This window comes from Pristiophorus japonicus, chromosome 9, assembly GCF_044704955.1.
Source record: "Pristiophorus japonicus isolate sPriJap1 chromosome 9, sPriJap1.hap1, whole genome shotgun sequence".
Classification (NCBI taxonomy): Eukaryota; Metazoa; Chordata; class Chondrichthyes; family Pristiophoridae; genus Pristiophorus; species Pristiophorus japonicus.
The window spans coordinates 202,864,772-202,883,589 of NC_091985.1; the positions used below are offsets into that span (position 1 = coordinate 202,864,772).

Here is an 18,818-nt window from a genome sequence, read left to right on the forward strand (position 1 = left end):
CATACATCCGGTCCAGGGTGTCCCTGGAGATGGAGCACGCGGTGTCCACCGGTACGCTCGCGGCCTTCTGCGAGAGGTGGGCACCGGAGGGACTGGAGTGCATCATCACGCCCGGCAACCAAATTTTAATTTGATTTTATGTTTTTAAGTTAATTTGTTTTAATTGCCGGTGCTTTTAGTGTCCCCCTCCCCTTTTATAGGGAGCACTTGGAGGAAAAATATGTTTTTGTGCCCCAAAAAAACCCCCAAAAATATACCACAAAAAAAATAAAAATGCCTGTAAATGTTTTGTGTTTCCCCCAGATCGGGGGGGGGGGGGGGCACGGTTTAATGTTTGTTGTTAACTCCCAAAAAGAGTTTCATGCACAAGGACCCCCAGGTCCCTCTGCACCGCAACATGTTGTAATTTCTCTCCATTCAAATGATATTCCGTTTTGCTGTTTTTTTTCTCAAGGTGGATAACCTCACATTTTCCGACATTGTATTCCATCTGCCAAACCTTAGCCCATTCACTTAATCTGTCTAAATCTCTTTGCAGCCTCTCTGTGTCCTCTACCCAACCCGCTTTTACACTAATCTTTGTGTCACCTGCAAATTTTGTTACACTACACTCTGTCCCCTCTTCCAGGTCATCTATGTATATTGTAAACAGTTGTGGTCCCAGCACGAATCCCTGTGGCATACCACTAACCACCGATTTCCAATCTGAAAAGGCGGAGATAGATATATTTTTGAGCGATAAAGGAGTAAAGGGTTATGGGGAGCGGGAAGGAAAGTGGAGCTGAGTCCATGGTCAGATCAGCCATAATATTATTGAATGGCAGTGCAGGCTCGATGGGGTAAAATGGCCTACTCCTGCTCCTATTTCTTATGTTCTTATAAAACAAACTCTAACTGTCAGAATGAACATGGTTCACTGCTGAATGTAATAACATTAAGCCCTGTTATATTCACCAACGTCGTCTTTCAATGGTGGGTCATTTACCCAACATTCGCCGCGGGGGAAAATGTGCCGCATCCAGACTACAGGATTTCAGTGCGCATGCGCAGCTCCCACCTGGGATTGGAGTATGCGTCGTGCGTGTAATGGCGGAGCACAGGTCGGCGCAGTTGTCTGCATTGTGATCGACTCCAGACACAAGGTAAAATTCAACGGGGCGGAGGGGAGTAACGGAGCCGCGGGTGGGCGCGAAGGTTTCATAAACAACTGGTGCACGCCGCAAGCCCGGAATATTAACCACAAGGTCCCGCGTTTGCAGCTCGGGGCTTTCTCCCGGTCACAGGCCAAGTCTAACGGATGCCATCTTTGTGCAGGAAGGCAGGTTCAGTGCTCTCCCATCTTGACTCAGTGAGCAGCAATGCGCATGTGCGGCCACTTAAACGCAGAACAATAAATGGGCGGGGCTTCTGTGTCTGTTCCAACGGAGTCCTAGTGCCCGGGAAAGGAAAGAATATGCCCCAGGTATTTTCTCACTCTCCACACCTCGGATTTTTCACCATCTGGACTAAAGTCGCCAGTCAGTGCTGAGTTTATAGTTTACATCCCACGCAATTTCAACAGAAAAACTCCGGAGCTGGGACCCTTGTACACTCCAGGGTTGGAATCCCCATGTACAGTCCCAGGGTTAGAATCCCCATGTACAGACCCAGGGTTAGAATCTTCATGTACAGTTCCAGGTTGGAATCCCCATGTACAGTCCCAGAATTAGAATCGCCATGTACAGTCCCAGGGTTAGAATTCCCATGTACAGTCCCAGGTTGAAATCCCCATGTACAGTTGCAGGGTTAGAATCCCCATGTACAGTCCCAGGGTTGGAATCCCCATGTACAGTCCCAGGTTTGGAAACCCTCTGGACAGTCCCAGGGTTAGAGTCCCCATGTACAGACCAGTTTTGGAACCCCCATGTACAGTCCCAGGGTTAGAATCCCCATGTACAGACCAGGGTTTGAATCCCCATGTACAGTCCCAGGGATGTAATCCCCATGTACAGTCCCAGCGTTAGAATACCCATGTACAGTCCCAGTGTTAGAATCTCCATGTACAGTCCCAGGGTTGGACGCCCATGTACAGTCCCAGGGTTAGAATCCCCACGTACAGTCCCAGGGTTAGAATCCCCATGTTATTCCCACACTAGACCCTGTTCCTGTTTATATTACACTACACCCTGTCTCTATTTATATTACACTACTTTTTCTGCTAACATGGATAACCTCACATTTTCCTACATTATACTCTGGGGTACCACAGGGATCAGTGCTGGGGCCTCAACTATTTACAATCTATATTAATGACTTGAATGTAGATACAGTGTGTAATGTAGCCAAATTTGCTGATGATACAAAGCTAGGTGGGAAAGCAAGTTGTGAGGAGGACACATAATCTATAAGGGATATAGATAGGTTAAGTGAATGGGCAAAAATTTGGCAGATGGAGTATAATGTGGGAAAATGCGAGGTTATCCACTTTGGTAGGAAGAATAAAAAAGCACATTTTTATTTAAATGGAGAGAGACTACAATATGTTGCCGCAAAGAGGGATCTGGGGATCCTTGTACATGAAACACAAAATGTTAGCATGCCAGTGCAGCAAGTAATTAGAAAGCAAATGGAATGTTGGCTTTTACTGCAAGGGGATGGAGTTTAAAAGTATTGAAGACCTGCTACAACTGTACAGGGCTTTGGTGAGACCACACCTAGAGTTTTGTTCTCCTTATTCACAGAGGGATATACTTGCAGTAGAGGCTGTTCAGAGAAGGTTCACTGGGTTGATTCCTGAGATGAAGGGGTTGAATTATGAAGAAAGGTTGGACCTATACTCATTGGAGTTTAGAAGACTGAGAGGTGATCTTATTGAAACATAAGATTCTAAAACATATAAGGCTTGACAGGGTAAATGCAGAGAGGATGTTTCCGCTTGTGGGGGAATCTAGATCTAGGGGGCACAGTTTCAGAATAAGGGGTCACCCATTTAAAACGGAGATGAGGAAGAATTTCTTCTCTGAGGGTTGTAAATCTGTGGAATTCTCTACCCCAAGAAGCTGTGGAAGCTAGGTCATTGAATATATTTAAGGTGGAGTTAGACAAATTTTTGAAATATAGTGGAGTGACGGGTTATAAAAGGGGTCGGAGGGTCTAGTAAGGAGGAGGAACTGAGGGAAATCCTTATTAGTCGGGAAATTGTGTTGGGGAAATTGATGGGATTGAAGGCCGATAAATCCCCAGGGCCTGATGAACTGCATCCCAGAGTACTTAAGGAGGTGGCCTTGGAAATAGTGGATGCATTGACAGTCATTTTCCAACATTCCATTGACTCTGGATCAGTTCCTATGGAGTGGAGGGTAGCCAATGTAACCCCACTTTTTAAAAAAGGAGGGAGAGAGAAAACAGGGAATTATAGACCGGTCAGCCTGACATCGGTAGTGGGTAAAATGATGGAATCAATTATTAAGGATGTCATAGCAGTGCATTTGGAAAGAGGTAATATGATAGGTCCAAGTCAGCATGGATTTGTGAAAGGGAAATCATGCTTGACAAATCTTCTGGAATTTTTTGAGGATGTTTCCAGTAGAGTGGACAAGGGAGAACCAGTTGATGTGGTATATTTGGACTTTCAGAAGGCTTTCGACAAGGTCCCACACAAGAGATTAATGTGCAAAGTTAAAGCACATGGGATTGGGGGTAGTGTGCTGACATGGATTGAGAACTGGTTGTCAGACAGGAAGCAAAGAGTAGGAGTAAATGGGTACTTTTCAGAATGGCAGGCAGTGACTAGTGGGGTACCGCAAGGTTCTGTGCTGGGGCCCCAGCTGTTTACACTGTACATTAATGATTTAGACGAGGGGATTAAATGTAGTATATCCAAATTTGCGGATGACACTAAGTTGGGTGGCAGTGTGAGCTGCGAGGAGGATGCTATGAGGCTGCAGAGCGACTTGGATAGGTTAGGTGAGTGGGCAAATGCATGGCAGATGAAGTATAATGTGGATAAATGTGAGGTTATCCACTTTGGTGGTAAAAACAGAGAGACAGACTATTATCTGAATGGTGACAGATTAGGAAAAGGGGAGGTGCAAAGAGACCTGGGTGTCATGGTACATCAGTCATTGAAGATTGGCATGCAGGTACAGCAGGCGGTTAAGAAAGCAAATGGCATGTTGGCCTTCATAGCGAGGGGATTTGAGTACAGGGGCAGGGAGGTGTTGCTACAATTGTACAGGGCCTTGGTGAGGCCACACCTGGAGTATTGTGTACAGTTTTGGTCTCCTAACCTGAGGAAGGACATTCTTGCTATTGAGGGAGTGCAGCGAAGGTTCACCAGTCTGATTCCCGGGATGGTGGGACTGACCTATCAAGAAAGACTGGATCAACTGGGCTTGTATTCACTGGAGTTCAGAAGAATGAGAGGGGACCTCATAGAAACGTTTAAAATTCTGACGGGGTTAGACAGGTTAGATGCAGGAAGAATGTTCCCAATGTTGGGGAAGTCCAGAACCAGGGGACACAGTCTAAGGATAAAGGGGAAGCCATTTAGGACCGAGATGAGGAGAAATTTCTTCACCCAGAGAGTGGTGAACCTGTGGAATTCTCTACCACAGAAAGTTGTTGAGGCCAATTCACTAAATATATTCAAAAAGGAGTTAGATGAAGTCCTTACTACTAGGGGAATCAAGGGGTATGGTGAGAAAGCAGGAATGGGGTACTGAAGTTGAATGTTCAGCCATGAACTCATTGAATGGCGGTGCAGGCTAGAAGGGCCGAATGGCCTACTCCTGCACATTTTTTCTATGTTTCTATGTCTCTATGTTATGTGGAGCAGGCAGGCAAGTGGAGCTGAGCCGAGGATCAGATCAGCCATAAACTTATTGAATGGCGGAGGAGGTTTGAGGCACCATATGGCCTACTCCTGCTCCTATTTCTTATGTACTGCCCCTCTGACACTGTCCCAGCTAACACTCCCAGGGTACCTGCAGCATGGATTTGATGCAGTGTAGATCTATCATCACCACTCTCAGGGCAGGTACAGCACGGGTTAGGTGCAGAGGAAAGCTCCCTCGCCACTCCACAGAAGAGACAGCACGGGTTCGGTATAGAATAAAGCTCCCTCCTTCAAACACGACTGGGGCAAGTACAGCATAGGTTACATACAGCAAAAAGCTCCTTCTACACTGTCCCATCAAACACTCCCAGGGCAGGCACAGCACTGATTAGATTCAGAGGAAAGCTCCCTCGACTCAAGCCCATAAAACAATCCAACGGTAGGTGCAGCATGGCTTACATACATAATTAATCTCCCTCTACTCCATCCTGGGGCAGAGGCAGCATGGGTTAGATACAGAGAAAAGCTCCCTCTGCACTTTCCCATCAAACACTCCCAGGGCAGGTACAGAATGGGTTAGATACAGAGAAAAGATCCCTCTACACTATCCCAAACACTCCCAGGGTAGGTACAGCATGGCATAGATATAGAATATATCTCCCTCTACACTGACTCATGAAACAATCCCAGGGCAGGTACAGCACGGTTTTGCTACAGAGTAAAGCTCCTTCTATAACATTCATTCCAAAGCTTCCAGGGGCAGGTACAGTACAGGTTACATACAGCAAAAAGCTCCCTCTACACTTTCCGGTCGAATTCTACCAGGGCAGGTACAGCAGGAATTAGATTCGGAGTAAAGCTCCCTCTGCACTATTCCATTAAACAATCCAAGGGTCGGTGCAGCAAGGCTAAAATACAGAATAAATCTCCCTCAACACTGACCCATTAAACACTCCCACGACAGGGACAGCACTTGGTAGATATAGACTAATGTCCCCACTACACTCCCACAAGGCATGTTTTGCATAGGTCATATACAGAATAAAGATTGCTCTACACTTTTCCAAACAGTCCCAGGACAAGAACAGTTCTGGTTAGATACAGAACAAAGCTCACTCTACACTGCCCCATCAAATACTCCCAGGGCAGGTACAGCATGGCATAGTTACAGAATAAAGCTCCCTCTACACTGTCTCATGAAACAATCCCAGGTCAGGTACAGCACGGGTTAGGTACAGTGTAAAGCTTCCTCTATACTATTCCTTCAAAAGCTTCCAGGGGCAGATTCCTCTACTCTATTTCATTAAACAATCCAAGGGTAGGTACAGCAAGGCTTAGATACAGAATTACTCTCCTTCTATGCTGACCCATTAAACACTCCCATGGCAGGGACAGCACATTATCACATTGCTGTTTGTGGGGGAGGGAGGGAGGGAGCAGGGAGCAGTGTGAGCCATTCCAGGAGGGCCACTGGGTAACGTCACCAGAACCCAGGTCGCCGATTGGAGCGTGGGCAGGATCATCGGCGGGGCCCAGGTACAACAGGAGGGGCGGCAAACAGCAGAGGAGTGGCGGGAGATCATAGAGTGAGGTGATTGGGGCCCAGGAGGGGCGAGAGTTCAGGACCCAGAAGAGGTGAGGGCCCAGGGGCAGCACGGGTCAGCCCACACTGCGATCTATTGTCAATAAGAGTCTGTGTGTGAACTAGGTCTGTGCAGCAGAGCTGGTCTCCAGCAGTCTTGGTTAGCCCTGGCAACTGGACCAAGACCTTGCTCTGTCAAGCCCGTGTGGTGGCTGGTGTGCAACGGCCACCCCACGTTAAAATAATCCACGCACAGGCAACTTTCACCCTTCAATATGTAGTTCGCAACCTGGAATATCAGGTCCCTCATTGAAGCACCTGTGAACTCTTTACCTCTTTGGTGTGGAAGCAGGTCATCCTCGATACAAGGGACTGCCAAATACTATACTAATACGATACTACCACTCCCACTCTGACTTCTACGCCCTCAGCCTCCTACACTGCTCCAATGAAGCACAAGGCAAGCTCGAGGAACAGCAGCTCATCTTTCGTTTAGGCACTTTACAGCCTTCTGGACTCAACATTGAGTTAAACAATTTCAGGCCATAATCTCTGACCACATTTTGTTCCATTTCCTCGTCCTTTTCTTTTTACAAAATCTCCCCTCACCCCCCCACCCCCACTCTTTAAATTGCTTCTCTCTGTTGTCCATGGCAGCAGGTAATTATTCTCTCTAGACTCATCTTTTGTTTCCTAACTTCTGCTATTACCCTCTCAATTTGGCCATCATCCCCTTTGTCAATCAAATCACTTCTGCCTCCCACCCTGTCACAGACCTTCCCTTTTGTTCTTTCCACCCCCTCCCCCTCCTCCTTTCAGGGCCCCAGCACATCCTTAAGAATCTATTACATTTCGAACTATTGCCTGTTCTGACGAAGGGTCATCGATCTGAAATGTTAATTCTGTTTCTCTCTCCACAGATGCTGCCTCATGTGCTGAGATTTCCAGCATTTTCTATTTTTGCTTTTGTATTTGTGTAGAACTGCATGCAGCCAGAGTTGGTGGTGAAAACTGGGAGCGGAGGACAAACTGTCTTGAGGCGTGTGATGTGTTTAGATTTCAGCACAGGGAGGAGAAAGTGTATATGGGATGGGGATTTAGAGTTTTGGAGGAGCAAGAGCGGAAAGGATCTTCCATAGAAACTGTTCTGAATTTCTGTCCTGTACTTACAGTGATGAGTTCTGTAATCTCTTTTTACAGGGTATTAGAAGGGGAGGATTTGCAGACGGGAAACTCAAACCAAACTTCACATAAATTCGATTCCTCAGGACCTGAATATCATCGGCCTTTGAATGTAGAAGGAGAAATATTTGTCTGTTCTGTCTCTGGGAACAGGTTACAAACATCAGTGAGACTGGAAAGGCACCAAGACAGACAGACCTGAGTGAGAGTGTTCCAGTGCTCTTTCTGTGGAAAGAGCTTTAACCAGTTATACAGCCAGAAAAAACATTGCACCATTAAAAGGGGGGAGAAACCGTACACATGTTCTGTGTGAGGACGAGGCTTCAACTGATCATCCAACCTGGGGACACACAAGGACACACGTACCATGGAGAAACCGTGGAAATTTGGAGACTGTGGAAAGGAATTCAATTCCCTATCTGAGCTGGGAATTCATTGGCACAGTCACACCAGGGAGAGGCCGTTCAGTTGCTCTGAGTGTGGGAAGGGATTCACTCGGTTATCTACCCTGCTGAGACACCAGTGAGATGACACTGGGGAGAGGCCGTTCACCTGTTCCGTGTGTGGGAAAGGATTCACTCAGTCATCCAGCCTGATGACACACCAGCGAGTTCACACCGGGGAGAGGCCGTTCATCTGCTCTCAGTGTGGGAAGGGATTCATTTCATCATCCAACCTGCTAAAACACCAGGGAGTTCACACTGGGGAGAGACCATTCACCTGCTCCTTGTGTGGGAAGGGATTCACTCAGTCATCCTCCCTGCTAACACACAAGCGAGTTCACAGTGGGGAGCGGCTGTTCACCTGCTCCGTGTGTGGGAAGGGATTCACTCGGTCATCCTCCCTGCTAACACACAAGCGAGTTCACAGTGGGGAGAGGCTGTTCACCTGCTCCGAGTGTGGGAAGGGATTCACTAGTTCATCCAATCTTCTAATGCACCAGGCAGTTCACACTGGGGAAAGGCCATTCACCTGCTCAGAGTGTGGGAAGGGATTCACTTGTTCATCCAACCTGCTGAGACACCAGCGAGGTCACAAGTGACTGTAGGGGTTGGACTCTGCTGTTTTTGCTGAAGTTAATAACCCCTACAATTGGTCTGGAGTTTAATATTTTGATATTTCAAAATAACACATTGTGTCAATATTTGATATCTCCAAGATAAGAGGAGACTACTTGATGTCCTGTTACTGACTGTTCCACTTTTGGGCCTTTTCTACTTTCTAACTCGAGATTAGTTCAGCTCTCATACCTTCAGTTACTCTTATGGACAAGTCCCAGCTCCCAATACCTTCCAGACTGCCTCTCCTAGTCTTGCTAGCCATGGAAGTTATAGGTAGCATACTTGGGATAATTAAACACAAAACCTAGTATGTTAATCACTTTAAGAACATAAGAATATAAGAAATTGGAGCAGGAATAGGCCACTTGACTCCTCGACCCTGCTTCGTCATTCAGTAAGATCATAGCTGAAATGATCATGTATTCAGCTCCACTTCCCTGCCTGCTCCCCATAACCCTTCACTCCCTTATTGTTCAAAAATCTTTCTATCACCGCCTTAAAAATATTCAGTGACCCAGCCTCCACAGCTCCCTGGGGCAGAGAATTGCACAGATTTACAACTCACTGAGAGAAGAAATTCCTCCTCATCTCAGTTCAAAATAGGCGACCCCTTATTCTGAAACTATGCCCCGAGTTCTGGATTCCCCCACGAGTGGAAATATCCTCTCTGCATCCACCTTGTCGAGTCCCTGCAGTATCTGATATGTTTCAATAAGATCACCTCTCATTCTTCTGAGTCCAATGAGTATAGGCCCAACCTACTCAACCTATCTTCATAAGTCAACATCTCCGAAATCAACCTAGTGAACCTTCTCTGAACAGCCTCCAATGCAAGTATATCCTTCCTTAAATACGGAGACCAAAACTGTATGCAGTACTCTAGGTGTGGCCTCACCAATACTCTGTACAGTTGTAGCAGGACTTCTCTGCTTTTATACTCTATCCTTCTTGCAATAAAGGCCAACATTCCATTTGCCTTCCTGATTATTTGCTGTACCTGCATACTAACTTTTTGTGTTTCATGCACAAGGACCCACAGGTATCTCTGTACTGCAGCACTTTGCAATTTTTCTCCATTTCAATTATAATTTGCTTTTCTATTATTTCTGCCAAAGTGGATAACCTCACATTTTCCCACATTATACTCCATCTGCCAAATTTTAGCCTGTCTATATCCCTTTGCAGATTTTTTGTGCCCTCCTCACAATTTGCTTTTCCACCCATCTTTATATCATCAGTAAACTTTGGCTACATTACATTCGGCCCCTTCATCCAAGTAATTAATACAGATTGTAAATAGTTGAGGACCCAGCACCAATCCCTGCGGCATCCCACTAGTCACTGTTTGCCAACTGGAAGATGACCCATTTATCCCAACTGTTTTCTGTTAGTTAGCCAATCCTCTATCCATGCTAATATATTACCCCCAAATCCGTATCTTGTGCAGTAATCTCTTATGTGGCACCTTATCCAATGCCTTCTGGAAATCGAAATACACCACATCTACTGGATCCCCCTTATCCACCCTGCTCTTTACATCCTCAAAGAAGCAAATTTGTCAAACATGATTTCCCTTTCATAAAACCACACTGACTCTGCTTGATGGAATCATGCTTTTCCAAATGTCCCGCTACTGCTTCCTTAATAATGGACTCCAGTATATTCCTAATGACAGATGTTAGGCTAACTGGTCTATAGTTTCCTACTTTTTGTCTGTCTCCTTTTTTAAATAGGGGCGTTACAGTTGCAGTTTTCCAATCTGCTGGGACCGCCCCAGAATCCAGGGAATTTTGGTAGATTACAACCAATGCATCCACTATCTCTGCAGCCACTTCTCTTATGATTCTAGGATGTAAGGCATCACGTCCAGGGGACTTGTCCACCTTTAGTCCCATTATTTTACCAAGTACTACTTCATTAGTGATAGTGATTGTATTAAGTTCCTCCCTACCTATAGCCCCTTGATTATCCATTATTGGGATGTTTTTAGTGTCTTCTACTGTGAAGACTGATACAAAATATTTGTTCAACGTCTCTGCCATTTCCTTGTTCTTCATTATTAATTCCCCAGTCTCATCCTCCAGGGGACCAACATTTACTTAAGCCACTCTTTTCCTTTTTAACCCTCTTTAAAATGTGCCTCATTGACCAAGTTTTTGGTCACCTTTCCTAATATCTCCTTATGCAGCTCGGTGTCAAATTCTATCTGATAATACTCCTGTAAAGCACCAGGGGCCATTTTACAATGTTATTTCAAGGCTGAGATAGATACGTTTTTGAATTTTCGGCTAATCAAGGGATATGGAGATCAGGCAGGAAAGTGGAGTTGAGGTCGATGATCAGCCATAATCTTATTGAATGGTGGAGCAGGCTCGAGGGGCCATATGGCCTATTCCTGCTCATAACACTTATGTTCTTAAAGGCATTATATAAATGCAAGTTGTTGTTGTCTATAAAGGAAAGAGAAATGGTGATGAGTCAGGGAGAACATTTGATCAGAACTGGGAGATATTGGCAGATGGACAGCTTATAGGGAGCAAACACGTGAGGGAGAGAGAGAGAGACCATGTACACAACACATGAACTGTAAATTGGGTGGGGAAGAGGAGGTGGGGAACTGACAGCAGACAAAAAAGGTACAATTGGAGAAAGTAGAGAAATAAAAGACATACAGAAAATAAAAAGAAAGACTTGAATTTATTTATCACCTTTCATGACCACCAGGCGCCCCACAGCGCTTCACAGCTAATTAAGTTATTTTTGAAGTGTAGTCACTGCCATAATGTAGGAAACCCAGCAGCCAATTTGCAATGTGATAATGACCAGATAATCTGTTTTACTGATGTTAAAGGAAAATATTGGCCATGATATCGGGGATAACTCCCCTGTTCTGCTTGAAATAGTGCAATGGGATCTTTTACGTCCACCTGAGGGAGCTGTATGGGCCTCGGTTTAACATCTTATCCAAAAGACAGCACCTCTGACAGTGCAGCAGTCCCTCAGCACTGCACTGGAACATCAGCCGAGATTTTTGTGCTCATGTCTCTGGAGTGCGACTTCAACCCACAGACTTGTGACTCAGAGACAAGGGTGTTACCAACTGAGCAATGGCTGTCACACATACTAGACATAGTTAAAGCAGGTTAGCTCAGTTGGAGATGTTAGAGGATGCATTTATCAATGCTTAGATATTTTTTCTATTCCTCAAAATCAATATCATTTTGGAATGTTCAGGTCAAGGTTCACAGATTAACATAAGAAATAGGAGCAGGAGTAGGCCATTTGATCCCTTGAGCCTGCTCTGGCATTCAATAAAATCATGGCTGATCTGATCTTGACCTCAACTCCACTTTCCTGCCTGCTCCCCACAACTCTTGACTCCCCTATAGTTCAAAAATCTCTCTTATCTCCCCTTTAAATATAATGAATGACTCAGCCTCCACAGCTATCTAGGGTAGAGAATAGCAAAGATTCACGACCCTCTGAGAGAAGAAATTCCTCCTCATCTCCGTTTTAAATTAGCAACCCTTTATTCTGAAACTATGCCCCCTTGTTCTAGATTCCCCCACAAGAGGAAACTTCCTCTTTGCATCTACCCTGTCAAGCCACTTCAGAATCTTATACTTTTCATAGAAACATAGAACATAGGTGCAGGAGTAGGCTATTCGGCCCTTCGAGCCTGCACCACCATTCAATAAGATCATGGTTGATCAGTCCCTCAGTACCCCTTTCCTGCTTTCTCTCCATACCCCTTGACCCCCTCCCCCCAGCTGTAAGGGCCATATCTAACTCCCTCTTGAATATATCCAATGAACTGGCATCAACAACTCTCTGCGGCAGGGAATTCCACAGGTTAACAACTCTCGGAAGAAGTTTCTCCTCATCCCAGTCCTAAATGGCTTACCCCTATCTTAAGACTGTGTCCCCTGGTTCTAGACTTTCCCAACAACGGGAACATTCTTCCCGCATCTAACCTGCCCAGTCCCGTCAGAATCTTATATGTTTCTATGAGATCCCCCTCTCATCCTTCTAAACTCCAGTGTATAAAGGCCCAGTTGATCCAGTCTCTCCTCATATGTCAGTCCAGCCATCCCGGGAATCAGTCTGGTGAACCTTCGCTGCACTCCCTCAAGCAAGAACATCCTTCCTCAGATTAGGAGACCAAAACTGAACACAATATTCCAGGTGAGGCCTCACCAAATCCTTGTACAATTGCAGTAAGACCTCCCTGCTCCTTTACTTAAATCCCCTAGCTATGAAGGCCAACATGCCATTTGCCTTCTTCACTGTCTGCTGTACCTGCATGCCAACTTTCAATGACTGATGTATCATGACACCCAGGTCTCGTTGCACATCCCTTTTTCCTAATCTGTCACCAGTCAGATAATATTCTGCCTTCCTGTTTTTGCCACCAAAGTGGATAACCTCACATTTATTCACATTACACTGCATCTGCCACTCACCTAATCTGTCCAAGTCATCCTGCAGCCTCTTAGCAACCTCCCTACAGCCCACACTGCCACCCAGCTTGATGTCATCTGCAAACTTGGAGATATTACACTCAATCCCTTCATCGAAATAATTGATACATATTGTAAATAGCTGGGGTCCCAGCACTGAGCCCTGCCAGCCATTCTGAAAAGGACCCATTTATCCCGACTCTCTGCTTCCTGTCTGTCAACCAATTCTCTATTCACGTCAATACATTACCCCCAATACCATGTGCTTTAATTTTGCACACCAATCTCTTGTGTGGGACCTTGTCAAAAGCCTTTTGAAAGTCCAAATAAACCACATCCACTGGTTCTCCCTTGTCCGCTCTACTAGTTACATCCTCAAAAAATTCTAGAAGATTTGTCAGGCATGATTTCCTTTTCCTAAATCCATGCTGACTTGGACCGATCCTGTCACTGCTTTCCAAATGCGCTGCTATTTCATCATTAATAATTGATTCCAACATTTTCCCCACTACCGATGTCAGGCTAATCAGTCTATAATTCCCTGTTTTCTCTCTCCTTTTTTTAAAAGTGGTGTTACATTAGCTACCCTCCAGTCCATAGGAATTGATCCAGAATCGATAGACTGCTGGAAAATGATCACCAATATATCCACTATTTGTAGGGCCACTTCTTTAAGTACTCTGGGATGCAGACTATCAGGCCCTGGAGATTTATCAGCCTTCAATCCCATCAATTTCCCTAATACAATTTCCTGACTAATAAGGATTTCCTTCAGTTCCTCATTTTCGCTAGACCCTCGGTCCCCTAGTATTTCCGGAAGGTTATTTATGTCTTCCTTCGTGAAGACAGAACCGAAGTATTCATTCAATTGGTCTGCCATTTCTTTGTTCCCCATTATAAAGTCACCTCATTCTGACTGCAAGGGACCTACGTTTTGTCTTCACTAATCTTTTTCTCTTCATATACCGATAGAAGCTTTTGCAGTCAGTTTTTATGTTCCCAGCAAGCTTCCTCTCATTTCTACTTTTACCTTCTCAGTGTCCATTTTTTTGACATTTTTAAAAGGCAACTTATTTAAAGGTGAAAAGAAGAGGCAAAAGTCAGAAAATGGAGAGTTGACAAAACCCAAGGCAGAAGCTTAAACATTCCTTTGTTTGAATTTTATCCTTCCTAATTAAACCCTGAGTCCTCCTCTGCTGAATTCTACATTTCTCCCAGTCATCAGGTTTGCTGCTTATTCTGGCCAATTTATATGCCTCTTCCAATGACTCTTCCTTGGAATGAACACTATCCCTAATTTCCTTTGTTAGCCACAGTTGAGCCACCTTCTCAGTTTTATTTTTACTCCAGACAGGGATGTACAATTGTTGAAGTTCATCCATGTGATCTTTAAATGTCTGCCATTGCCTATCCACCATCAACCCTTTAAGTATCATTCGCCAGTCTATTCTAGTCAATTCACGACTCATACCATCGAAGTTACCTTTTCTTAAGTACAGAATCTCGTCTCTGAATTAAATGTGTCACTCTCCATCTTAATAAAGAATTCTACAATATTATGGTCACTCTTCCCCAAGGGGCCTCGCACAACAAGATTGTTAATTAGTCCTTTCTCATTACACATCACCCAGTCTAGGATGGCCAGCCTTCTTGTTGGTTCCTCGACATATTGGTCAAGAAAACCATCCCTAAATCCTCCCCCAATGTATTGCTACCAGTTTGGTTAGCCCAATCTATATGAAGATTAAAGTCGCCCATGATAACTGCTGTACCTTTATTGCATGCATCCCTAATTTCTTGTTTGATGCTGTCCCCAACCTCACTACTACTATTTGGTGGTCTGTACACAACGCCCACTAGCGTTTTCTGCCCTTTGGTATTCCGCAGCTCTACCCATACAGATTCTACATCATCCAAGCTAATGTCCTTCCTTACTATTGCATTAATTTCCTCTTTAACCAGCAATGCTACCCCACCTCCTTTTCCTTTCTGTCTATCCTTCCTGAATGTTAAATACCCCTGGATGTTGAGTTCCCAGCCTTGGTCACCCTGCAGCCATGTCTCCGTAATCCCAATTATATCATATTCGTTAATAGCTGCCTGTGCAGTTAATTCGTCCACCTTATTACCAATACTCCTCGCATTGAGGCACAGAACCTTCAGGCTTGTCTTTTTAACACACTTTGTCCCTTTAAAATTTTGCTTTAATGTGGCCCTTTCTGATTTTTGCCTTGGGTTTCTCTGCTCTCCACTTTTACTTTTCTTCTTTCTATCTTTTGCTTCTGCCCCCATTTTACTTTCTTCTGTCTCCCTGTATAGGTTCCCATCCCCCTGGAATATTAGGTTAACCCTTCCCCAACAGCACTAGCAAATACTCGCCCTAGGACATTGGCTTCGGTCCTGCCCAGGTGCAGACCGTCTGGTTTGTACTGGTCCCACCTCCCCCAGAACCGGTTCGAATGTCCCAGGAATTTGAATCCCTCCTTCCTGCACCACTCCTCAAGCCATGAATTCATCTTAGCTATCCTGCAGTTTCTCCTCTGACTAGCACGTGGCACTGGTAGCAATCCTGAGATTATAGAAACATAGAAACAGAAAATAGGTGCAGGAGTAGGCCATTCGGCCCTTCTAGCCTGCACCGCCATTCAATGAGTTCATGGCTGAACATTCAACTTCAGTACCCCATTCCTGCTTTCTCGCCATACCCCTTGATCCCCCTAGTAGTAAGGACCTCATCTAACTCCTTTTTGAATATATTTAGTGAATTGGCCTCAACAACTTTCTGTGGTAGAGAATTCCACAGGTTCACCACTCTCTGGGTGAAGAAGTTCCTCCGCATCTCGGTCCTAAATGGCTTACCCCTTATCCTTAGACTGTGACCTCTGGTTCTGGACTTCCCCAACATTGGGAACATTCTTCCTGCATCTAACCTGTCTAACCCCGTCAGAATTTTAAACGTTTCTATGAGGTCCCCTCTCATTCTTCTGAACTCCAGTGAATACAAGCCCAGTTGATCCAGTCTTTCTTGATAGGTCAGTCCCGCCATCCCGGGAATCAGTCTGGTGAACCTTCGCTGCACTCCCTCAATAGCAAGAATGTCCTTCCTCAGGTTAGGAGACCAAAACTGTACACAATACTCCAGGTGTGGCCTCACCAATGCCCTGTACAACTGTAGCAACACCTCCCTGCCCCTGTACTCAAATCCCCTTGCTATGAAGGCCAACATGCCATTTGCTTTCTTAACCGCCTGCTGCACCTGCATGCCAACCTTCAATGACTGATGTACCATGACACCCAGGTCTCTTTGCACCTCCCCTTTTCCTAATCTGTCACCATTCAGATAATAGTCTGTCTCTCTGTTTTTACCACCAAAGTGGATAACCTCACATTTATCCACATTATACTTCATCTGCCATGCATTTGCCCACTCACCTAATCTATCCAAGTCGCTCTGCAGCCTCACAGCATCCTCCTCGCAGCTCACACTGCCACCCAACTTAGTGTCATCCGCAAATTTGGAGATACTACATTTAATCCCCTCATCTAAATCATTAATGTACAGTGTAAACAGCTGGGGCCCCAGCACAGAACCTTGCGGTACCCCACTAGTCACTGCCTGCCATTCTGAAAAGTACCCATTTACTCCTACTCTTTGCTTCCTGTCTGACAACCAGTTCTCAATCCATGTCAGTACACTACCCCCAATCCCATGTGCTCTAACTTTGCACATCAATCTCTTGTGTGGGACCTTGTCGAACGCCTTCTGAAAGTCCAAATATACCACATCAACTGGTTTTCCCTTATCCACTCTACTGGAAACATCCTCAAAAAATTCCAGAAGATTTGTCAAGCATGATTTCCCTTTCACAAATCCATGCTGACTTGGACCTATCATGTCACCTCTTTCCAAATGCACTGCTATGACATTCTTAATAATTGATTCCATCATTTTACCCACTACCGATGTCAGGCTGACCGGTCTATAATTCCCTGTTTTCTCTCTCCCTCCTTTTTTAAAAAGTGGGGTTACATTGGCTACCCTCCACTCCATAGGAACTGATCCAGAGTCAATGGAATGTTGGAAAATGACTGTCAACGCATCCACTATTTCCAAGGCCACCTCCTTAAGTACTCTGGGATGCAGTCCATCAGGCCCTGGGGATTTATCGGCCTTCAATCCCATCAATTTCCCCAACACAATTTCCCGGCTAATAAGGATTTCCCTCAGTTCCTCCTCCTTACTAGACCCCCCGACCCCTTTTATAACCGGAAGGTTGTTCGTGTCCTCCTTCGTGAATACCGAACCAAAGTACTTGTTCAATTGGTCCGCCATTTCTTTGTTCCCCGTTATGACTTCCCCTGATTCTGACTGCAGGGGACCTACGTTTGTCTTTACTAACCTTTTTCTCTTTACATATCTATAGAAACTTTTGCAATCCGTCTTAATGTTCCCTGCAAGCTTCTTCTCATACTCCATTTTCCCTGCCCTAATCAAACCCTTTGTCCTCCTCTGCTGAGTTCTAAATTTCTCCCAGTCCCCAGGTTCGCTGCTATTTCTGGCCAATTTGCATGCCACTTCCTTGGCTTTAATACTATCCCTGATTTCCCTTGATAGCCACGGTTGAGCCACCTTCCCTTTTTTATTTTTATGCCAGACAGGAATGTACAATTGTTGTAGTTCATCCATGCGGTCTCTAAATGTCTGCCATTGCCCATCCACAGTCAACCCCTTAAGTATCATTCGCCAATCTATCCTAGCCAATTCACGCCTCATACCTTGAAAGTTAGCCTTCTTTAAGTTCTGGACCATGGTCTCTGAATTAACTGTTTCATTCTCCATCCCAATGCAGAATTCCACCATATTATGGTCACTACCTTTGATGTCCTGCTTTTTAATTTAACTCTTAGCTCCCTTCAATAAGATCACCTCTCATTCTTCTAAACTCCAATGAGTGTAGGCCCAAGCTGCTCAAGGTTTCTTCATAAGACAACTCCTTCATCTGAGGAATCAACCTAGTGAACCTTCTCTGAACTGTCTCCAATGCAAGTATATCCTTCCTTAAATAAGGAGACCAAATCTGTATGCAGTACTCCAGGTGTGGTCTCACCAATACCCTATGCAGTTGTAGCAAGACTTCTCTACTTTTGTACTCCACCCCCTTGCAATAAAGGCCAACATTCCATTTGCCTTCCTAATTGCTGTACCTACATGCTAACTTTTTGTGTTTCAAGCATAAAGATCCCCAGATCCCTCTATACCGCAGCATTTTGTCGTCTCCTTTTAAATAATAATTTGCTTTTGTATTCTTCCTACCAAAGTGGATAACCTCACATTTTCTCACATTATACTCCATCTGCCAAATTTTTGCCAACTCACTTTACCTATCTATCTCCCTTTCCAGATTCTTTGTGTCCTCCTCACAACTTGCTTTCCCACCTATCTTTGTATCATCAGCATATTTGGCTGCAGTGTGACTAGATGGTAACAAATACCTTTCAGGCAAGTGTGCCCGTGCACAACAAATATGAAATAAACAGTAATAACTATGTAGACACAAATCATAATGTGATTCGGGAGATGAATTATCACCTCTTTAAACTGTGGTGCTCACGGGTCGTGGAATGTATCACACCTTTCACATGGACACCACATGCTACAACACAAGACTACATGCCTGTTAAACGACAGAAGCAGCATTCTATAGACAGAGCTAATT

General features: G+C 44.9%; 2 protein-coding genes and 1 pseudogene across 2 annotated transcripts in view; 2 read left to right on the forward strand and 1 right to left on the reverse strand.

Moving 5' to 3' along the window:
* LOC139273419 (histone H2A) overlaps positions 1–18,818 on the forward strand; it is a 605,799-nt gene that overhangs the window by 447,606 nt on the left and 139,375 nt on the right. The gene's annotated exons all lie outside the window — the stretch shown is intronic.
* LOC139273441 (zinc finger protein 721-like) overlaps positions 1–18,818 on the reverse strand; it is a 460,657-nt pseudogene that overhangs the window by 318,213 nt on the left and 123,626 nt on the right.
* LOC139273420 (zinc finger protein 664-like) lies at positions 1,096–8,783 on the forward strand. Its single transcript, XM_070890331.1, has 2 exons — positions 1,096–1,142; positions 7,599–8,783. The coding sequence occupies exon 2, from the start codon at positions 8,176–8,178 to the stop codon at positions 8,620–8,622; it is 447 nt and encodes a 148-aa protein (XP_070746432.1). The 5' UTR covers positions 1,096–1,142; positions 7,599–8,175; the 3' UTR covers positions 8,623–8,783.